Source organism: Delphinus delphis, chromosome 10, assembly GCF_949987515.2.
Source record: "Delphinus delphis chromosome 10, mDelDel1.2, whole genome shotgun sequence".
Taxonomy (NCBI): domain Eukaryota; kingdom Metazoa; phylum Chordata; class Mammalia; order Artiodactyla; family Delphinidae; genus Delphinus; species Delphinus delphis.
In genome coordinates this window covers 57,790,165-57,814,449 of record NC_082692.2, presented here as the reverse complement: position 1 = coordinate 57,814,449, position 24,285 = coordinate 57,790,165, and the positions used below count along the sequence as shown (strand labels likewise).

General features: G+C 41.7%; 1 protein-coding gene across 4 annotated transcripts in view; it reads right to left on the bottom strand.

The window, feature by feature from the left end:
- ANO10 (anoctamin 10) overlaps window positions 1–22,289 on the bottom strand; it is a 213,257-nt gene extending 190,968 nt beyond the window's left edge. For all 4 annotated transcript variants that reach the window (XM_060022227.2, XM_060022228.2, XM_060022229.2 and 1 more), the window contains exons 1-4: window positions 22,158–22,289; window positions 13,160–13,312; window positions 6,204–6,401; window positions 4,926–5,060 (exon numbers count right to left, since the gene is read on the bottom strand). In XM_060022227.2, coding sequence (XP_059878210.1) covers window positions 4,926–5,060; window positions 6,204–6,401; window positions 13,160–13,298 — 472 coding nt within the window. In that variant the 5' untranslated portion in view covers window positions 13,299–13,312; window positions 22,158–22,289. The remainder of the gene's footprint in view (window positions 1–4,925; window positions 5,061–6,203; window positions 6,402–13,159; window positions 13,313–22,157) is intronic.
- Between the last annotated feature and the right edge of the window lie 1,996 nt (window positions 22,290–24,285).

Here is a 24,285-nt window from a genome sequence, read left to right as displayed (position 1 = left end):
AGGAAACCACTGTCCCCTTGCCCAGAATGAAGGCAAAGGGGACGCCTGGCAGACCCCTGATGTGTGTCTGCTCCCTGCCGGGCACCACAGCCAGACAAGAGACACGAGGCTGGAGGAAGGAAAGCGTGGGTATGCCGTCTTGGGAAACGAACTGCCCGCTGGAACCCAGGGATGGAGGTGAGCAGCTCAGGAGCTGTGGGTCTTTGTTGGCCAAAGACAGACCTAAAGGCCAAACCCAGCAAAAACTCCTGATAAGAAACAGGGCTCCATGGAGGCTCTAAGACAACTCAAGGAGAGCACACTGCCAGGCAAAATCCTACCTCCTGACCACCACAGTTCCCGAATGGAGGCCCCCAACATCCCCTCTCCCCAACACACACAATTCCTCCCAAAATAGCTGGTCTGAAAAAATAGGGACTCATTAAAAAATAAGTAAACACCACAAAGAAACTGGCATAGAACTATGCAAGAATACAAGGGAAAAAAGGAAGACCATTAAAAAAAAAGGCAGAGAAGAAACATAGCAAAAATTTAAAGCATAAAGCAATGAAAAATTATGGAATCCTTCAAGAATTAAAGAAATTAAAGCAAGTCACATCTCTGAAATTAAAACTAGAGGAAGACCTACCAGAGCTGAAGGTGGGAGCTTAGAAAAGCGAAGTAAGAGAAAAATAAAACTACTATAGATACAAAGTCAATAAAAGCTACTGAAAAAGGAAAAACTGAACAAATAAAGCCAGAAAATGGTGAAGAAGACTAAGAAAATTACATAAAAACTTTAAAATATTTCAGAGAATATGTAAGATTCACATATATATAATTGGCATACCTAAAGACAAGAAGAGAGAAAATACAGCCAAAGAAATCTTCAAAGGTAACTGAAAAAAATGTTTCTGAAATCATGGTAATCTTTAATCCACAAATTGAAAGAACATATGTCCAAAAACAACCTGCTACAGAATAATTAATATCAAGACATATGCAGATAACTGGAAATGCAGACAAACAGGAATGATGAGTACCTGCACTCAGATTTCCAGACACCTCCTAAAAGCCATACAGGTCAACAAGGAAAGCAAGCAAAAGCACCCATAATACATGTCTACAGTAGAACTCAGAGACAGGGGAGACTACAAAATGCAGTCTACATGTAAGTCAGGCAGTAAAGAACCAACACACTCTTAGTTCCCGAGTGTATGTGGGACATTTTCCAAGACAGACCGTATGTTAGGTCATAAATTAAGCCTCACAGGTTTAAAAAGATATAAATCATAAAAAGTATCCTCTGACCACAACGGGATGAAGTTAGAAATCAGTAACAGAAGGAAAACTGGGGAATTCACAGATGTGTGGAAATTAAACAACACATTCTTAAACAACCAGTGGGTCAAGGAAGAAACCACAGGGGAAGTTAGAAAATACTTAGAAATGAAAACAAAACACAGCATACCAGAACTTATGGGACACAGAGAAAGCAAGGTTAAGGGGGGAATTGATAGCTATACATGCTTATATTTAAAAACGAGAAAGACCTCAAAGAACAACCTAACTTTACTATTAAGGAACTCGAAAAAGAAGAACAATCTAAACCCAAAGCTAGCAGAAGGAAGAAAATAAAAAAGATTGGAGCAGATATAAACAAAATAGAGAATATAAAGATAATAGAGAAAATTAAAGAAAACTAAAGTTGGTTCTTTGAAAAGATCAACAAAATTGACAAATCTGGGGGCTTCCTTGGTGGCACAGTGGTTAAGAATCCACCTGCCAATGCAGAGGACACGGGTTCAATCCCTGGCCCGGGGAGGTCCCACATGCTGTGGAGTAGCTGGGTCCGTGTGCCACAACTACTGAGCCTGCGCTCTGGAGCCCGCGAGCCACAGCTGCTGAGCCCGCGCACCACAACTGCTAAAGCCCATGTGCCTGGAGCCCGAGCTCTGCAGCAGGAGAGGCCGTGACAATGATAGGCCCACACACCACAGCGGGGAGTAGCCCACGCTCACCGCAACTAGAGAAAGCCCACGCACAGCAACAAAGACCCAACACAGCCAAAAAACAAACTGACAAATCTTTAACTAGATGAACTGAGAAAAAAAGACAGAAGACATAAATTACTATGATCAGAAATGAAAATGGGGACATTACTACTGATTCTAAAGAAATAAAAAGGATAGTAAGCGTGTACTATGAACACCTGTATACCAACAAACTGGATAGCCTAATAGCCTAGATGAAATGGACAAATTCCTAGAAACACAAAACCTACCAAGACTGAAACAGGAAGGGAGAGAAAATGTGAATAGAACAGACCTATAAGTATTAAGGAGACTGAATCAGTAACTAAAAATCCCCTGACAAAGAGAAACCCTGAACCTGATACCCTCGCTGGTGAATTTTACCAATATTTAAAGGAAAACTAATACCAATTCTTCTCAAACTTTCCCCAAAAATTTAAGGGGAAGGAACACTATTAACTCACTCTATGAGGCCAGCATTACCCTGATACAAAATCAGACAAAAACACTACAAGAAGGGAAAACTACAGACCAGTATCCCTCATGAACACTGATGGAAAAATACTCAACACTAGCAAGCTCAATTCAGCAGCATGTTAAAAGAATTATACACCATGACAAGTGCAATTTATTTCTAGAATGCAAGGATGGTTCAACATACTAAAAACAATCTGTGTAATATACTACATTAACAGAATGAAGGGGGGGAAACCCACATGATCATTTCAATTGAGGCAGAAAAAGCATCTAAGAAAATCCAACACTCTTTCATGATAAAAAAAAAAACACTCAAAAAAAAAACACTCAATAAATGAGTGTTTATTATGTTGAGTCTACCTCAACATAATAAAATCCATCTATGAAAAGCCCACAGCAAACATCATATTGAATGGTGGAAGAATGAAAGCTTTTTTTCTAAGATCAGAAATAAGACAGAGACGCCCACTGTCATCTCTTCTATTTAACATACTATTGGAAGTTCTAGCCTGAGCAATTAGGCAAGAAAAAGAAACAAAAAGCATCCAAACTGGAAAGGAAGAAGTAAAATTATCCCTGTTCACAGAAGATATCATCTTATATGTAGAAAACGCTAAAATTTCCACAGAAATACTGTCAAAGCTAATAAATGAAGTCAGCAAAGTAGCAGGATACAAAGTCAACACAGAAAAAATCAGTTGCATCTCTATACACTAACAATGAACTATCTGGAAAGGTAATTATGAAAAAAATTCCATTTCTAATAGCATCATAAAGAATAAAATACTTAGGAATTAACTATGGAGGTAAAAGACTTGTACAATAAAAACTATAAAACAATGCTAAAAGAAACTAAAGAAAACATAAAGTAATTGAAACACATCCCACATACTCGGGACTTAATCTTGTTAAGATGTCAATACTATCCAAAGCAATCTACAGATTCAATGCAATCCCTATTAAAATCCCAATGATGTCTTTTGCAAAAATAGAAAAACCCATCCTAAAATTCATAAGGAATTTCATGGAACCTCAAATAGCCAAAACAGTCTCGAAAAAGAAACACAAAACTTCCTGATATCAAAACTTAGGCGAGAAGGGACAGTGATTGTTTAATGGGTACAGAGTTTCAGTTTTACAAGATGGAAAGAGCTATGGAGATGGATGGTGATGATGGTTGTAAAACTTTATGAATGCATTTAATACCACTGAACTGTACACTTAAAAATCATATAGAGGGACTTCCCTGGTGGCGCAGTGGTTAAGAATCTGCCTGCCAATGCAGGGGACACGGGTTTGAGCCCTGGTCCGGGAAGATCCCACGTGCCACGGAGCAGCTAAGCCTGTGCACCACAACTACTGAGCCTGCACTCTAGAGCCCATGAGCCACAACTACTGAGCCCGTGTGCCACAACTACTGAAGCCCACGTGCCTAGAGCCCGTGCTCTGCAACAAGAGAAGCCACCGCAATGAAGAGCAGCCCCCGCTCACCACAACTAGAGAAAGCCCGCGTGCAGCAACGAAGACCCAACGCAGCCAAAAATAAATAAATAAATTTATTTTTAAAAATCATATATAACATGTTATATGTATTTCATCACAATAGAAAAAAAGACTTAAGAGATATAATAACCAAACCAAATGGGTGATGTATGATTGGATCTTGGTTTCAACAAACCAGATCTAAAATATATTTGGTGACAAGTGAGAAATTTTGAATATGGGCTGACTCTTGGACATCCGTCCTCCTGGATGACACTGACTATTGGAAGGAAACCAGACTAGGGGACACAGAAACCTCTATGTTTAAAGAATATTTTAGGCAGCAAAAATGCTCTGGGCCTTGCCATTATCCGGGTTTGAGGCAAATCTGGAATTACACATTGTAGTAAACACTTTCAGTCTGCAAATTCAAATGGAATCACACAAAATCAGAAAGTTACAAACTGCTAATTTGCATTCAGCTATTATGTCACACTGCGAATCTTCTTAAGCCTTTCTATGTTTGTACGTGTTCATACCCAGTGGGATGAGAGGAGATGGGAAGAGAGCTTCAGGAAAAGACCGTGTCTCTGTTTTTCATTCCTCCACAGATTTTCATTATACTACAAGGTTTGGGTATAAGGTAAGCTTTGCTAATTTTAACTGAGTAATATGCAAATATGTTCACGCTGAATTTTAAGCTTACTGAATGCTGTGAGACCTTGTAAATAAGAAGCAGAGAACCATAAAGAACAAATAAATTGATCTAAAGATGCAATACAATTAAGGTCTAAAGGCAAAAGATACGACTATGAAAAATAAGTTACTGTAAAGTTGCGTAAGCTCTTCAGTAAGAGGGGAAAAAAGCCTCTGTAATTTGTTATTTATGTCTACTAAGCAAAAATAATTGCATTAGAATGTATATTCATGAAGCCGGTTGACACAATGACTTACATAATGATTTTCCTGGGTACAACTTTGCCTGGGGGTAACCAGGGATCATTTTCTCATCTCTGGCTCTAAGACTTTCAAGTTCATGTTTGATAATGAATTGACGTTCTGCCATGGTGAGGAAATCATCATTATCATCTAAAATAAAACAAAGATTTACAGTTATTTTCTCAGTAATAGCCAAAATAAAATTAATAATCTTCAAATAACCTGGGATTATGAAATAATGATATAGACAATGAATAATAAACATGAGTAAGCAAAGTATAAAACTGACAAATTAAATAGAACATAAAGCCCCTTAGATATTTTATAAGAATAAAAATATTCTGTAATGCCTTCATATAATATATAATTCTTTAATTATTATACTAATCATTCTATAATATGGTACAAACATCCAAATGGCAGACACTTGCTTGATCTCATTTAATACCAATGAGCTGAAGGCAATACATTCTTTAATTCTAACAGTATTTTTAACTAGGGATGCAACTGAAGTTTGCCTACATGGCAAATTCTCCTCCTTCAAACTCTCAAGCCCAGGCCATTCCCTTCTGCAGTTTAACATCCTTCCCATAAATGAGGGAGAAGAGGGTCTGATAAGAAAATAGTGTTGTTTCTTGACAGGTGAATCCTCTCAAATGAGGCGAATTTCACCTTGATCAGTTATTTACTAATATATAAAAATCCAGAGTGAGTGAGTCTGCAGAAGTCGAAATCACATCTTCTAACTCTGAAAGCCCTGAAAGGGACCAGTTTGGTTCTGAAAGCAAACTCCCACTCTGATAACATAGCCATCCTGGCTTTCTCAGTTCTTTCCAGAAACCATTCTATTCTGGAACCTCCTTTGAAGCCAGAACAGAATCAGAATAGGGGATTATAGGACACTGGAATACTACTCTGTTTCTTATTTGTATCAATCCAGTGACCACTCACCATTCTATGAAGTAGAATAATGTAAGTTACATGTGTCATCCTAGTTTATGTTCAACTATTCTAGGGGTTACAAAGTAAATCTGAAACCCCAAATCTTACCCCATCTGCTTTGATAAATAAAATTCTACTGGAACACAGCCTTACCCATTCACTTCTTATGGTTGAAGGCTGCTTTTGCTCTGCAATGGCAGTGTTGAATAACTGCGACAGATCATATCGTACACACAGCCTAAAATATTTACTATCAGGCCCTTTACTGAAAAAGTTTGCTGACCCCTGACCTATTCATCAAAAACTTCTTTTTGATAAATTGATTCTGGTAGAAGCAATCTTGGAACTCACCATCAAAACCTTTGAAGTTGTGTCGGGTTCCATACATGAAGGCTCTCATGGTGTTATCACTGCACTCTTTCACCAATCCCACTGCTTCTGCCCCCAGTAACAATCTAATCCTGGAGGCACCGACAAGATATAAGTTCTGATTTTCTAGTGTTTCTTTCTCATATTTATTTAACAACGGTCTAAACAACAGCTGAGCACCTTCAGAAACAAAAGATAAGCACAATCTTAGACAGAGATAAACATAAAAGTTTCAAAAATGAAAGCCTTCTAAATAAATATTATGTTCCTAGTTTGGTAGAAGGCAAATAAATTATGTTAACAATTTAAATCCATCTTCCAAATAAATAAGAAATGTAAGTAAGCTGGGGATGGTAGTTCTTTATAGCTTTTGGAAATAAACGCCAAAATTGGAAAATGGAATAAGTGGCTTGCCAGTTACTCAAATTAGAATATGAGACAAGAATCGAATATTTATTAGCTCTCAGTAAAAATATGGAGCAAAAGGATACAGTTTAGTATAAAAATAAAATACCAAAATTTAAGAAAATTAATTTGAAATAAAATATCCCAATAAAAATGCTGCAAACGTAACACAATTACATCGGACTACAACAGATTTTGTGAACGTTAAATACTAAATAATAAAGAGCAAAATAATTTCTCAATGATTTTTCCCATAAGTACATGCAATTACGTTTCAAGGTATTTTTCTTAAACAGATTCACAAAATGTTAAGAGTAGATATTGTGATTTGATACGGTATATGGAATTATTTCACTTAAAATATTATGGAGAAAAAGGAATTTTTTTCCTTATTTTTAATTTCTACCTACATCAAACTTTGTAAGGCACACTTATTTCTTTACTATTTGTCCTCTCTAGAGGATTGACAGGAATTATAAACTACTACTCAGATGGTAACAGGATAATAGCAGAATTTATATTTCACTTACCCAAAGGATTAACAGATTAACGTACTATGGCACTATTATTTAGGTAATTTACAACAGAGGTACTAAAGACTTTAATAAAAAAACAATAAAAGATATAAATAAAATACAATAAAAGATATATATATATAAGATATATTCAATTTAAAGAAAACACGAATGTCTCTTAAATATAAAATCCTTAATGTCATTCATATTAAGATAAATGCAATGTGTGTGTTTAAGGAGAGAGAAAAACACTTGTATGATTCTTCTCTTCCATGGATAGGACATTAGCCCAGTGTTCTTGAGAAGCAGCATTTTGGAAATGCACACGGTTAAGAATTTTACCTCCATGTTCTCTGAAAGTTAGTCCTGCTAATTTGGCTGCTATTAAGGGCTAGTGCTTTGGACTTTGGTTGTATTTTATACACGAATTGCAAACCTATCTGTAAGTTATCACACTGATTTGTATGTATGTTTTCTATTTTCCCTTCTAAAGTTCCACTCTTCTTAAAAGCTACCTCAATAGTGTTGCCCAAAGCATATTCGATGACCCATACTAGATGCTGCATGGGAAAAGGGGATCTGTGATTAAATACCATCAAAAAAGTGGGTTAAACAAAGTTGAACAGATTTCTTTACTGTGAAATTACTCAAAACATATTTTATGTTTATTTGCATTTTAAGTCTCCAAGAGTAGGGCATTATGTGCAGTCTTTTTGACCTAAGAAATCTGTCCTTTGTTCCCGTAACAGAATTTCTTTAAGTGTCACTGTCCATGAGTCACCTCTTCAGAAAATGTTGCTAGAAAACAAAAGTCAGCTGAATAAATCCATTTGGGTGCTCTGTTTAATTAAAAAACAAAAAAAACCCCAACACCAATATGCTACTTTGCACTTTTCACACTGCAAAAATCAAAAGTAGGGTTAAAAACTAGGTTGGTGGGTATGGTAGCCATGGAAGTGCCCTGCTCCACCCAGATCTCCCATCAAAAGAATCTGCTGTGAGAAGCAGAGTTGACTGCAGCCTCCTGCTGCCCCTTTGGCCACAGCACCCTCACACCTAGACCATGCCCCCTTAGCTGCTCCCAGCCACAGGCTGAACACGCAGGGGACACTGGAATGAGGCCATTTCTGTTCAACATGCGTTTCCTTTAAAGGGCAACGTTGGGCCTGGCTCATACGTTCTCAGAACCATGCTGTAGTCGGAGGCTCTTCTTATCCAAGCCTCCTTCTTCCCTCTCTCCTTTCTGAAGTGTTAGACCTACACCAAAGTCTGAAGGCTCTCAATGTCTAAGCCTGCTCCTTCTCCCTTTATCTTTCTACAGATGTTCCCCTCAACAAACCTCCTATGCATTAAATCCCATTTGGTGGGCTTCCCTCGTGGTGCAGTGGATAAGAATCCGCCTGCCAATGCAGGGAACACAGGTTCAATCCCTGGTCTGGGAAGATCCCACATGCCGTGGAGCAACTAAGCCCGTGCACCACAACTACTGAGCCTGTGCTCTAGAGCCCGCGAGCCACAACTACTGAAGCCCGTGCGCCTGGAGGCCGTGCTCCACAACAAGAGAAGCCACAGCAATGAGAAGCCCGCACACTGCAACCAAGAGTAGCCCCCGCTCGCCGCAACTAGAGAAAGCCCGCTCACAGCAACAAAGACCCAACACAGCCAAAAATAAATAAATAAAATTTTAAAAAAATTTTAATAAAATAAAATAATCCCGTTTGGCATCTCTTGCTTGGACGACGCAAACTGACACGGAGTGAGAGGGGAAAGGCACTCTGAGACATCACTAGGGGAGTATAAAAGGATATAACGTTCACAGAGAAACATTTGTCAACATCTTGTTCTGAAAAATAGTCCCCATCACCCCCACCGGCACCCCACCCACCAAGGCAATGACTTTCAACTTGTTCAGGTGATTCCTTTGTGATTTCTTTTCACGTCACCAAACAACATGCTTATAGAGCTATTTATTTTTGTTTAAACCTTGGCAAATGAGGATTTAGCTCTCTTTCCAACCCACCTTCACCATTTCCACCCACCCTTTCCATCACCCCATTCTCACAATATCGTCATATCATCCTTCTCATCCCATCAACAGTATTTTCATTATTATGACTACGTACGTTACAGTTGCGCCTTACAACATGCTATGATTTTCCTTCCCTACAACTTACCGTTTTCCCCAAAATTGGTATCTTATCATATGCTTGGTTTATTATGCACTTACTGCTAATTCAATCCCCCAAGCTCTGCCAATTATTTAAGTCTTCCCTCAATACACTGCCAAGAGAGATAGGCTGTTAACATTATCTTCTTAGAGAAATCTCTCTTCACTCCGCCCTCACACCTTGTTGACAGCTGGGTGGGTTCAGAATTCTGGACTGAAATCATTTTCCTTCAGAAATGAAGATATTATACCACTGCCTTCTAGCTTCCAGTGTTTCTAACCTACTTTATTTTTTCTGGAAGTATGTAGTATCTTCCTTGTCCTCAGGGTTCTGAAACCTTCCAGTGATATGCCATTTTCAGCCACAGTGCTGGGCATTGCATGGGCCCTTTCAGTCTGAAAAAGCACACATCAGCCCTGAGTTTCTCTTTGATGATTTATTCCTCTCCTTTTTCTCTCTTCCCTTTTTAGAACTTTTATTCAGAGGTATACCTCCTGGACTAGTCCTCTAATTTCCCTATTTTTTTCCTCTTACATTTTCCAATTCTTTACCTTTTTGCTCTACTTTCTGGGAGGTTCTGTCAAAATTGTCTTCTAACCCTTTTACTGAGTTTTTAAATTTTGCTCTCATACTTTCATTTTATGAGCTGCTTTTTTTCCTAAATGATTATTTTATAATATCCTACTCTTGATGTGTAAGGTGGTTTGTCTTCTCATAACGCTGAGAATTGAGTTTTTAATTCTCTTTTCGTTTTCTCCTACATGGTTTTCTTTTATCTTTTTTAGCTTTCTCTTTCACGTTAGGGATTTTCCTCAGATGTTTGGTGATCTTTTGTTATAAGCTCATGTTTAAGAAAGCAGTTCTAAGAAGTGGAACAGAAGTTCTGAAGGTTTAGATGGAACTCATCAAAGATGGCCTCTGGGGCTTCCCTGGTGGCGCAGTGGTTGGGAATCCGCCTGCCAATGCAGGGCACACGGGTTCATAGCCCTGGTCCGGGAGGATCCCACATGCCGCGGAGCAACTAAGCCCGTGCGCCTGTGCTCTAGAGCCCGCGGGCACATCTACTGAAGCCCGCGTGCACCTCAACGAGGGGTGGCCCCCGCTCTCTGCAACTAGAGAAAGCCCGCACGCCCAGCAATGAAGACCCAACGCAGCCAAAAATAAAAAAATAAAATAAATAAATTTATTTTTAAAAATGGCCCTTAATGCAAGGTAGTCTGGCCGGGTTACTTTCCATGGGCAACTCTTGATTTCTGCACCTTTGTCTTGAGTTGCTCAGATTCCTCAAGGAAACATTATTCAAATCTCCTTCTGAGATGATTACATTGTGGAAACTTAATTAGGTATGAGACTGGTGGGATGGAGGACAGGGGTAACGAGATTCAATTAATTATCTCGTTTTCAGTACAGAATCTGTTACCAACTGTACATAAAGGCCCCATGCCAAAATCCATGCATCTGACCCTCTCCAGAGAATAACAGAGACTTCTGCTGGGGTGGTAATACAGAAGGGACCTAGGGATCAGACTATTTCTTAAACAGATCTCAGCCAATTTTTTTTTTCTTGGTACCAATTTTATTTCTACCTCTATAGGCCCCTAATGTCTCTAATTCCTGAGTCTTTAGGAATATTTTGCAGTGTAAACCAAACTGCATCTCAGTTTTCTCCCCTGCCAGCTCGAGCTCTGGATTTCTCAACTCTGAGAAGTTACTCGCTACTCATCACCTGTTTACTAGCTTCTAGAATGGTGCTGCTGTTATATCTTCTCCTTTCTTGTCAATGTGGACTTAGGTCTTTTTTAAAAGATCCTTTTATTGTCATTTTAATAGGAGTTTGTAAGAGAATAAAAGTAAATATGAGTGTTAAATCCAATACCTTTACCTGAAAGATCCAGAGTACTTTTTTGGAATGTTCCTTTATGACTGCCCCAGCATTGTAGGAGGATGCCATCCCGTCCCCATCCTCATGTGTCCTTGCTAAAGCCACACAAAGAGCAGAGAAGACGACTAGGAATACACTGGGCTCTCTCACTCTAAGACACTACAAATGTTCTTACACCACAGGGATTTTATTTTTTATTTATTTTTTAAATTTATTTATTTTTGGCTGCGTTGGGTCTTCGTTGCTGCGTGCAGGCTTTCTCTAGTTGCAGCGAGTCGGGGCTACTCTTCGTTGTGGTGCGTGGGCTTCTCATTGTGATGGCTTCTCTTGTCGCGGAGCATGGGCTCTAGGTGCGCGGGCTCAGTAGTTGTGGCTTGAGGGCTCTAGAGTGCAGGCTTAGTAGTTGTGGCACACAGGCTTAGTTGCTCCAAGGCATGTGGCATCTTCCCAGACCAGGGCTTGAACCCATGTCCCCTGCATTGGCAGGCAGATTCTTAACCACTGCGCCACCAGGGAAGTCCCACCACAGGGATTTTAAAGAAGAGACTCCAGTCCAGTGAAACACCTCAGACTTCAGCAAGCAAGTATTCTTCTTTTCAAAGGTTGTTTTTTTTTTGGTTCAATTGTTTGAAAAAAATTAAAAATTCCACTTTGACACAAAGTTTTATTTTTAAGAAGGCATTTCCATTTACAGTCAAAATCGTTTTTTAAGAGTCTTATTTACATTTTGTCCAGTGTTTCGAGACTTAGTGAAGTTTTAGGGGTTGTTTTGTGTAGTTTTATGAAGTGTCTGCTCACGTAAAACTCCCTCCACCCTCTTACCCAGATCTAGCCCCCTTTCTGTGCCCTACAGGAGAGGGCTAACCTTCGGCTTCTTCTATAAAGTCATCCCTTACCACCCCGAAAAGCATCACCAAGTGTCACCTCTTCCTTCCCTTTACTTTCTTTTTTTTTAAATTATACACCCTTATTTTCCTCTTAATATCTGTAGAAACTGTAGTAATGTTACATACCTCATTCTTCCTATTGGTAATTATCATCTTCTCTCTTTTTTTAAAAAAAAATATTTATTTATTTTGGGCTGTGTTGGGTCTTAGCTGCAGCACATGGGATCTTTTGTTGCAGCGCGCGGGCTTCTCTCTAGTTGTGGCATGCAGGCTTGGTAGTTGCAGCACACAGGCTCTCTAGTTGTGGCACACAGGCTCCAGAGCGCATGGGCTCTCAAGTTGTAGCGCACGGGCTCCAGAGCACGTGGGCTCTGTAGTTGTTGCGCATGGCCTCCAGAGTATGTGGGCTCTCTAGTTGCAGCATGCGGGCTCACTTGTTGTGGCATGTGGGCTCAGTAGTTGCAGCGCACAGGCTTAGCTGCCCTGCAGCACGTGGGATCTTAGTTCCCCGACCAGAGATCGAACCCGCGTCCCCTGCATTGGAAGGTGGATTCTCAAACACTGGACCACCAGGGAAGACCCCCTTTACTTTCACAGCAAGTATACATAATGATTTTTTTTAAGTATCATGCAGTATTTTGTAAGATCTTTTTCCTTAGCCTTTCTTCCTGTTCCCTCAATTTCCTGGAACTAGCGTTCAGTCTCTTTACCCTGACAGTAACATCCTTGCCGGCAGAAGTGTTTCTCTCTCCCTTAGCACCATAACCAACACAGAAATAATACTCAAAGATATTCATTCATTTGACAAATATTTATTAAGCACCTACTATGCACCAGGCACTGTACATAGGCACAGAGTTTATAGCTGTGAACAAAACCACTCACGTTGCTTACGGTCTAAGAGAGACTTACAATCTAATGTTGATTTAAGACCTCCTTTCAAGTCCTAGATAAATAATAAAGAGCAAAGAAATGAACATTAATTTTAAAAATATATCAATTAAAAAACTGTGAAACACATTTGAAAATACAGTTTTACTCACTGGCATGACTAAATCTGAGTGATATTTATTTTACTCACCTCCATCTTTCTTTCTACTGATAATTCTGTTCTTCAGCCATTCTTTGGTTTCTTCCTTGACATCCTGAGCAAGTTCTATGACAACCAGAGGCGTGAAAGAGCTCTCATGAGTATTCAGAGCTGACAAGGTCACTTTCATCTTTGACAAACTTGCTGAAAATAAAAAGCAAAGATGGGCTATAATGGGAAAAATAAATATAGACTGTATTTGTATTTTCTCTTAATTAAACCTAATTCTGGCTTCCTGGACAGAAGAAAATTTCTCACGAGCCAGATGGGTTACATGACAGGCTCACCAAATGGCTCACAGCACCTGTGCGAGCCAGGCCCTATACAAAAACGAGGGAAACACTACTCGTATCCGTAAGCAGCTCAGAATAAGGCAGAGGGTACATTCAGGTAAGTGAAGGATAACAGTGTAAAATGTGTTCACACAAGAGGACTAAGAAAGTATTTACAAAGGATGTGACCTGAACAGGATTTAGAAGAATGAATAGGAGTTTGCCAGATCGACAATGGATGGCATTCTAGGCAGAGGAAATAGTGTTCCCCTACAAAACAATGATGAAAAATAGCCAAGATGGGGCTTCCCAGGTGGCACAGTGGTTGAGAGTCCGCCTGCTGATGTAGGGGACACGGGTTCGTGTCCCGGTCTGGGAAGATCCCACATGCCGCGGAGCGGCTAGGCCTGTGAGCCATGGTCGCTGAGCCTGCTGTCTGGAGCCTGTGCTCCGCAATGGGAGAGGCCGCAACAGTGAGAGGCCCGCATACCAAAAAAAAAAAAAAAAAAAATAGCCGAGAGACTCAGAGAAATACAAGTGAGTAGGTACAGCTGGAGTGTTAACTATGAGTTAGAGGAAGGGAGGATGGGAGCTGGTATCTAATGAAGGCCCCAGATTATTACAAATTAACTGGGCCTTGTCCAGCAAACAATGGGAATCACCAATTCATTATGGGCAGGGAATTGACACAGCCCAATTTCATGTTTTTGTATGGAGTTGATGTCCCCTGCATCAGCTTCCCTTCCCAGTGTCCCTAACTTTCTCAGGGATGTCATCTTTATCTCTGTCACCAAGCTGGGAAGATAATGGAGTCAACCTGGAAACCCACAAATGGCATCGGTCACTGAGGCCTGATGGCCTCCCTCGAAAATGTTTCTCATGTGGACCTCTCTAACTCCATGATTCTCAACAGGGGCAATTTTCAGACTTTAGACTCATTTACTCTAACTTTGTGCTTAATGTAAGTTTTAATGACTCCAAAGTCTAAGTGCAAAGCAATTCTTGGGAACAATCACAAAAGGAATGACCAACAACACAGAACATCTTTCCTTTCTCTGGGGGAAATCACAATCTTTCAGCGAGCTGATCAAACAGATCCAGCTTGTCTGGCCTGGACTGATAAGCCTTGTTTTTCTCTAACAGAGTACAAGTTTTGTTTGGGGCAATACTGGTGTTATAAATCAATGCTGGATTCAAATAATAACTACAAATACATCAGGAATGCTATTTCAAGGTATCAGCCCAATCAAACTCCCCAGGCTAGGACCTATGAGGGAAGCCAGGTCAAAACAGGACCAACTACAATGAGGTATCACCTCACACTGGTCAAAATGGCCATCATCAAAAAATCTACAAACAACAAATGCTGGAGAGGGTGTGGAGAAAAGGGAACCCTCTTGCACTGCTGGTGGGAATGTAAATTGATACAGCCACTATGGAGAACAGTACGGAGGTTCCTTAAAAAACTAAAAATAGAACTACCATATGACCCAGCAATCCCACTACCGTGCATACACCTGAGAAAACCATAAATCAAAAAGAGTCACGTGGCATGGACATATATACACTACCAAACGTAAAATAGACAGCTAGTGGGAAGCAGCCACATAGCACAGGGAGATCAGCTCGGTGCTTTTTGACCACCTAGAGGGGTGGGATAGGGAGGGTGGGAGGGAGGGAGACGAAAGAGGGAAGAGATATGGGAACATATGTATATGTATAACTGATTCACTTTGTTATAAAGCAGAAACTAACACACCATTGTAAAGCAATTATACTCCAATAAAGAATTAAAAAAAAAAGAGTCATGTACCACAATGTTCATTGCAGCACTATGTACAATAGTCAGGACAATGGAAGCAACCTAAGTGTCCATCGACAGATGAATGGATACAGATGTGACACATATATACAATGGAATATTACTCAGCCATAAAAAAAAGAAATTGAGTTATTTGTAGTGAGGTGGATGGACCTAGAGTCTGTCATACAGAGTGAAGTAAGTCAGAAAGAGAAAAACAAATACCGTACGCTAACACATATATATGGAATCTAAAAAAAAAAAAGGTTCTGATGAACCTAGGGGTAGGGCAGGAATAAAGACGCAGACTTAGAGAATGGACTTGAGGACACGGGGAGGGGGGAGGGGAAGCTGGGACGAAGTGAGAGAGCGGCATGGACATATGTACACTACCAAATGTAAAATAGATAGCTAGTGGGAAGCAGCTGCATGGCACAGGGAGATCAGCTCGGCGCTTTGTGACTGCCTAGAGGGGTGGGATGGGGAGGGTGCGAGAGAGGTGCAAGAGGGAGGGGATGTGGGGACATATGTATGTGTATGGCTGATTCACTTTGTTATGCAGCAGAAACTAACAACATTGTAAAGCAATTATACTCCAATAAAGATGTTAAAAAAAAAATAGGACTGAGTTCTCACCTCCAAATAGCTAATGATATAATCAGGAATTATAAAGAAGGAAAGAATGGTAACAGATAGCCATTAAAGCTATGGGAACTCAGAACACTTCAGGTGCAAAAGTTATCAATGAAGCTTGACAGTAAAGGCCCGACCAGAGCAGAGTGGTAACATGTTTGTAAGCTACCACCATTTGAGAAAGTATGCTGCCGTTTACATCTAACCTGACAGCCAGTAAGGAGTCACTGGGGGTTTCTGAGCAGAGGATTGGCTATGTGTCTGAGTGACAGAAATCTCAACAGGTAAGTTTAGGGGGTGTTCTTCATGGTATTCTTTCAACTCCCCTGAACTTCTGAAATTTTTCATAACAAAAAGTTGGGGGGAGGCTTCCCTGGTGGTGCAGTGGTTAAGGATCCGCCTGCCAATGCAGGGGACACGGGTTCGAGCCCTGGTCTGGGACGATCTCACATGCCGTGAAGAAACTGAGCCCGTGTGCCACAACTACTGAGCCTGCACACTACAACTACTGAAGCCCGCATACCTAAAGCCCGTGCTCCGCGACAAGAGAAGCCACCGCAATGAGAAGCCTGCACAACGCAACGAAGAGTAGCCCCCGCTAGCCGCAACTAGAGAAAGCCTGCGTGCAGCAGCAAAGACCCAAAGCAGCCAAAAATAAATTAATTTAATAAATTAATTAAAAAAAAAAAGTTGGGGAAAAATGTTAATCTACCAGTAGACTACAGAGGCTTACCATCATCATCTTTTACATGGAAATATCAAATAAAACAAACATTAATCATGTGCTTATTATGAGCCAGGCCATGACGGAGTCTGAAGATACAAAAGTAAATAAGGTCTACATCTTACTTTTGAGAAGCAGGTGTGCATGAAATCATTCTAACACAGGGGTAAGTATAACAGTACAACTGCAGTAACCCGAGGGCTTGGGGCAGCCTGAGAAGGGAGGCTGAGAATGGGACAGGCTGCAATTTAGAAAAGATACCCAGATGATTCCAAGGTTTCTAACCTGGGACATGGGAAGAATGGCTGTGAGTTAGCAAATAGCAAAGATGGAAGGAATGGTGAGGTTAAGGGGACAATACAGGGCTCAGCAGGGCATATGTGCACAGGCATCAAAGGTCAAAGTTTTTTAGCCTTTATGCATTGCCTAATGTGAGTGAGAATTATTCACAATTACCAGGTCATGAAACAATCTTTCTGAGAAAGTAAGGCAGGTTTCAGTTCTCAACATGTATACGAGCATTATGTAGAAGCTCACAGTAAATACTTGCTCATTGATTTATTCTTATTTGAGATACTGTATGCCTTTCATTACTCAAAGCACGACCTTACCAAGACTTCCAATATATTACAGACAAAAATGTCACAATCTCTGATATACGAAGAGTTCTTATAAATCAATAACAAAAAATACAAAAAACTAAAATCACAAGTCACAAAGGAGAAATATACACTTGAAAAGATGTTTAAAGTTACTAAGAAAGAAACGCAAAGTAACAATGAGTTATTTTTCCCTTTTCAGATTTGTTGAAAGATGGACAGAACCCAGGTCTGGCATGGGAGTAGAAAACTGGGCATTTTCACACATTGCTGCCAGATGTTGTGATTTGATACCACCTTCCCAGAAAGCAGAGTAGCAATCTGAAAAACAACATTAAATACTCATACCATTCAACAGAACAATGCTAGTTCTAGGAATTTATACCAAACATATAATAAAATCAAAAATGTACATAAATGTTCATTACAGCTTTCTTTTTTTCTGTCTTTCCTCTCTTTCCTATAAAGTCAAACAACAGGATACTGGCTAAATAAAGTATAACTCTACAACAGAACCATTAATACTAGGATACAGATCCAACTAAATTAACATGGAGAATGTTTCATAACACATTATAAGGTAAAAATGCAAAGTATGACCCCATTTCTGAATATATATCATCCACAGTAATATCAAAATGACAACACTAGCTAACATTTGCTGAGGATTTACTGCATCAAAGCACGGCTACACATTTTTATGTGAATTACCTCAGTCATTTCTCACAGCAACCCCATGAAGAAGGAACTTTAACGTTTCCATCTTACAGATGAGAAAACTGAGGTGAAAGAAGTAAAAAGTAGCCGGTCCACATCATGCAGTCTCAAGCAGGGAAGCTGGGCTTCAAAACCAGGCAGCCTGATGCCAGAGCTCACATCCTTAACCACATTTGTATATACATATGTATTCATCACATGTGATATGAGTGTATTACACACACTTGTGTTAGTCACGGTGTAGGTACGTGTGTCTAATAAAAATTCCATCAGTGATTAGTCAGATATATTTCTCCATCCCCATTTCTAGGTAGTAGGATTTACGATGAGTTTTATTTTCTTCTTTACATTTTTCTTTTTGATTTGAATTTTAGTGAGCAGGTATTTCTTATGATTAGAAAAAAATGGCTTCTATGTTCATAAAATAGAAGGCTCACATTTTCAACATAAGTGTAAAATATACACTGTAGTAGAGACCAAATGATACTTTTAAAATTACCTAATACAAGATAGTATTTTGCTTTACTCCTCAGATTAAAGACATACTAACTTTGTATACAAGAAGTCGCCTAGCTTCAAAGATTGTTTAGTTTGGGGTAAAAGTTAACGGCATATAGAATGAAAGGACTCGGGACCTAGGCACGTCCTATCCATGAGACTGGCAAAAGCAGCGCAGAAGTTGGACTGGAGAGAATTTTAGGGCAGAAGGAGCCTTAGGGGTCCATTAGTCCCAAGACCACACTATTTCATGTTAATAAAACCCAAAGTCACACAACCAGTGTGACAGAGATAAGACTGAAGTCCAATGCTCTTTGAATGACACCATACCGTATGCAAAAGACCTTTTTTCCCCGTTTTTTTGAACTTAGCCAATTTAAAGTCTCACCATCAAAAGTAACGCTGGCCTCGCCACAGCTGTGGAGCTGTGTGCTTTCACTTGTTAGAGTCTCACAGACTAACCCCAGTGCCAGCACTGAGCAGTTCAGTGGAGCCTGGTAAGCCTCAACCCCTTCAAGGCTCCAGTATATAAGATGCTCTTGGAAGTTTCCACACTGCTTGTTTTCAGCTGCTTCACACTTGTGCCATCCACTGGGCCACAGGGTACTTACAGGCTGGGTGACCTAAGTGGCAGGAACCTCTCTTACACTGCCCGTGTTCCCGTCCCTGAAACCCTGTGCCCTCCTCCTTCTTGTGTCCTCTGCTCAGGGAATTTCCATCACTATACAGTAATACCTCTGGGGACGCCCTCTCCTTGGGGGATTCCTGCCCCCTCTGTGTTCTGCACGCAACATCACTCTTGCAGTTCACCGACCAGCGCGATCCAGGCCTGCTCCAATCCCACCTCTTCACGTTGGCTAGCCCAACGGCGTGAATACCAAGTGTAAGGTGGGGAAAATAAGAAGCCTCGTGGCAGCGTGGGATAACCTGAGTTCTGCAATCCACTTTCACTGGAGGGTCTTAACAGAGGCTGGCTGCACCATTACCATGCACACTAGACTAGTACATGGGACCAAAATACCACCTGGGGGGACATGAGGACTTGAAGCATGGACACAGCAGAGGGCCTCAGGGTTCCTGTTGGGGCTGATCTGAAAACAAGCAATGATTCAACACACAGACTTCCTGGGCACTGGAGGGTAGAATGATTTCTGCTTCCACAGCCAATTTCCCCCTTTTATCCAGACTGTCAGCCAGGCCAGCAGCCAGCAATAACTGTAAAGCACAGAGCAGCTACGTTCCATATGCTCCGGGCACAGGACCAGTAGATAGCCATCTCAAACTCTGCTCTTCTTAATCACGCATTGAACTGCACCCAGGGCTAAAGGAGACCTACAAAGGAACTGGATCCCTGTGGCTCTTACATTAGCTATTGGAATCACCTGCCTATAGTAAGGGTTAAATCCTGACCTTGGTGGTTGAAATGCACATATGAAAAGAAACTCACTGGGAGTTCAAGCATGGAGGGGGGTGGTTCACATATTTTATCACGGTTCCAAAAAAGAATAAGGGACCCTTTATTCTCTTCCTGAGTTTGGGTAAAGAAAAAACATCAATGGAATTATCATAAATTCAAAGACTAATAAGTAAGTGCATAAGGCTGTGTTTAGGAATCACCTTATTTCAGACTCAAGGAGAAACACAATCCAAAATGACAAAATTACTCTCAGCCGTAAGGCAGAATAGGAACACATCAGTGAGAGCAAAATGAAGGGCCACACTGATCAAGGAGGAAGATGAGCGGGATTTCCTAGGAGAAAACTTGCAATTTTAATGGCAAGTGCTAGAAGGGACAGGACCCCTCCGGAGGCCCCCTCTAAGGTGTAAGACAACTTAGAGGCAGTTAATTATGAGAGCAATTGTGGGACAGTCCTCCTTGAGACCTAGGGCAGCTGTCTCTCAGTCACCTAAGATGAGGGCAGATTTGAGAATGAAATATCAGCACTGCACACATGCACCCTCACTAAAGAGTTTCTCAGTGACACCCACAATGTAGGGGAGTTGGTGAGGCCCATTCCCTGAGGAACATACCTAGGAACCTCTCGTGGCCTCAGGCCTCCACAGGAAGGTGTAGGAGAGATGAGACACGACACAATGAGGACAGCCTCGCCACAACAGCCCAGGTCCAGGCCTGATTAGATGCTGCACTCATACTCTCTTTCTACACTTGGTACCCCAGACACTGCCAAGATTTTGCTTATTTGAGCTGGACTAATGTCTGAAAACCTAGAGCAACAATGAATCTCCTCCCCAAGCACAGGACCCGGCACACAGCTGAAATGCTAATATGTGATAAAAGAATGAATTCACGTGATGAGCATACCACCATTTAAAAAGATGTTTAGGGAGAATTTTTAATGATCCAGGAAAATGCTAAAAATACAAAGGGAAAAAAAGCAAAATACAAAGTAATACAACAATATGACCCCAACTATGTAATAGGTACATTTAGATACACAAAAAAATACAAAAAGAATTAAGAAGAATTGCACAAAAATGTTAGGGTTGGTGAAATTACATGGAGTTTTCATTTTCATTCTTATACTTTTCTCTATCTTCCAAGTTCTCTTACAGTGAAAAAAAGTTTCACTGAGTTTGTTTTTTGTTTTTTTAAGCACACACAGTCTCCAATTTACCAGGACTTTTCTATCCCTTTCCATTAGTTTAAATCTTTTCAATTTCATTCTTCATCTGCAATTCTACAATTCTTTCAGCAATAACTGGTCAGAACAGATACGATCTACTTTCCACAGCTAATTTTAAATTGTTTATCATACTCACAGAATGGGCTCTTAGAAAACATCTAGTTCTCTAGCTCGGTGTGACTTTAAAATTCAAAGTAGCCAGATAAGAAAGATTTAAATTTTTTTTAAAAAAACCCACAGGATTAGATACTTTTAAAATTAAAACTCCGCAGGATTTAAGGGAACGTGATACGACTGCTTTTGAGTCTGAATAAAAACCTCAACTCTGAACTTTGTGCGGGACCTCCATACACCGTCTGGGCTGCCGGAATAGGGTTTCACAGAAGACAGCGCCGCACCAACGCTGGCGCCGCCAAGGCTCCAGGGAAATTAGAAGCATTCCATAGGAGAAGCACCCCTTCCAGCCACGTTTCTCAGGTGTCCCAGGCATTGCCCCTGACTTTCATCTAATACTTGAGCTGTACTGTGTGTCCCAGTCGAAAGCCTGGAAACCCGATCACCCCGATGTGAGAGCACAACCCCGCAAGCTCACTAGCGTCACGCCCGTGCCGAGATACCCGAAGCTCCAGGCTCTCCGGACACTCGGGGAAGCGTGAATCATGGGCCCCCGTGAGCTGGTCCTTCCCTCAAATGCCCTTCACTAGGCTTCGTCGACTCCTCCACCCCCACTCATCTCATTCCCCGTTGCTCTGGAGCCCCCCAAGCCCTCGCATCCTGACTCCACAAGCCACCAGATTTCAGCTTCACCACTTTCTTCTATCAACCCTCCACCCTCAGACCAACCTCGGCCCTCTGCAGCTTCCACCTGCGACTGCCACTCCCACCCGAACGTCACCCAACCTCGGCGTCCCTCTCCGTCCTACTTTCCCATTCCCGGGATTGCCAACCCCGGGAGCTACCCCGGAAAGGAAGGGCGGCGGCCGGGAGGAGTCACTGGAAGCGTCGCGCCGCTGCCCGACAGCCCGGACTCAACCACCTGCACTGACCCAGGCTCTGCGCTGCCGAAAGCGAGGGGGTCCGAGGTCCCCTCCCCCACTCACCGGCCGCCACAGCACTCCACGTCTTCGGGGGCGGGCCCGAGAGCCTGCTAGTCCCCCAGGCCGGGAAACCGACTCTCGCCGCGGGAGGCGAGCCGCGGCCTGCCGGGCGGGTACCACCTAGCGCCGGGCGTGCAGGGCGGGGCCGAGACGCGCTCGCACGCAGGCGGGGGCGGGGCTGAGGTGGGGGAGGCGGGGCTTAGGGCTGAGTCACTCCCGGCAGAGACCAGGCTGCTCCAGAGAAACACTAGACTGGCCTAGTCTGGCTGTCGCCGGGAGTGAGAGCTGAGACTGCTAAGGAAGAGGCGTGCCTTATGGGCTGTCACTCCGCGTGGGGGCGGCACCACGGTGGAGAGGCGGGGCCTCGCGGGGCTGGGCTGTCACTCCGAGAGTATGGAGGGGCGACCTGCAAAGAAATATGTCCATTCACATTTTCCTCTTTTCCGTCTCTTAAGGTCCAGAGTCCAACTTCCTTGTCACTTTCAAATATAAGAACAAGCCTCATTTTAGTTGTAATTCACTTTCAGGCAGTGAAAAACCCAGTTCCAATATATTATCCCCCCGCCCACCTCGGGATCTGTGCCCTGGGAATGTGTTCCCAGGGCCTTGCAAGCTCTTCGTTAATTAAGGAGATGATTTATTTCCTTCCTTCCCTCACGGGAAGCGGGAACCGAATCTCACCTTCTCACTGAGGCCCTTTCTGACCATCCTATTTAATACCTGCTCTCCTCCCTACCCCACTATCTTACCTTAGCATATTTCTTTTTTCCACAGCACTCATCACCTTCTAACGTTTTATATTATTATATTTATTGTCAGTCTTTCCCTAGAATGTAAGCTTCACAAGGGCAGGGATTTTTGTCTGTTTTATCCACTGATACATCCCCAGTGCCTAGAACAGCGTTAGAGTCACAGTAGGCATGCAGTAACTCAAAGGAATGAAAGAAAACAATGTATGAACCCTTTCTCCTTCCGTACACGCTGTTCAGTCTAGACAGATGCCTCGAGGTCCTACAACGCCAGAAAAGCCGTGTCTGCTTTTCCATCCTCTGCCCCTTCTCTGTGTCTTCCAGACTCAAGACAGGAGACAGGGAGACCAGGGGCAAGGCACAGAAGCCTAATTACTTGCGAGGGGCCCTTTGTTGATCTTTCTAGATGCCTGTCATAGCAGCTCACAACGTTATTGGCCAGTTCCCCTGTGGCCATCATGGGTGTGGCCAGAAGTTCTTTCTCTTTTGAAGATCTGGACAAATTGTTTATGCGCTTCAACAGGTTTAGACATTGATTACTCAGTACATTTTTGTTTTTTAATTGCACTCTTCCTAACTTCTCATTCCTTGAATTTATGGCCATTCCTCCATATAATGTCATCTTCTGATATTTATATGACTGGAAGAATTGGAAAAAAGATTGAATGGAAATGTTAAAAATGCGTTTCACACAGATGGTCTCCTTTCCTCTCCACAATTAGCACATTAAAACTTTGTGTTAAGTATGACAAATTAGCTGTTGGACAACACAAAAGGCAGACTTCAGTTAATGACATGGATTCCTGTATCAGTTAGCTATTGCTGTGTAACAAACCACTACACAGAATTAAGGATTCCCTTTTGCATCACTCTCCTTTTGGGCATTTCCTTTATAATCTGTGACACCCAGAACCCCCTTTTTCCAGTTCTGCTGGCCAGAGAGATAGGGTTCTCCTGGAGTCTGCCATACTTTATACCTGTTGTGCTGCTCTGTGCAACTGGGGCTGCCCTCAGGACAATATTGAGGGGAAAGAGAGAAAAAACGACAGGGATTCTCCCCATAGTCTGCACAATGTGTCCTTTTTCCCATTTCCTCTGACCAGAGGGACAGGTTTTCTATCAGAGTCTAGTTATCCACATCACTATACTATAGCAGGGAAGCTCTGTGACTGGGAGTGGCCTCAGGACAGAGTGGGGAGAAGAAAAAGCAATCAGGAGTTTTCACCCCTCTCTCCAGCTTGTGGTAGCCTTTTTTACATATTTTGTCCAGAGGTTTTAATAGTCTCCTGTGGTGGACATAGGCTGCAGTGGACATAGTCCATTTCAGCCAGAACTGGAACTGATCAATTTAATAAATGAAAAAATGTTTTTATTTGTATTTC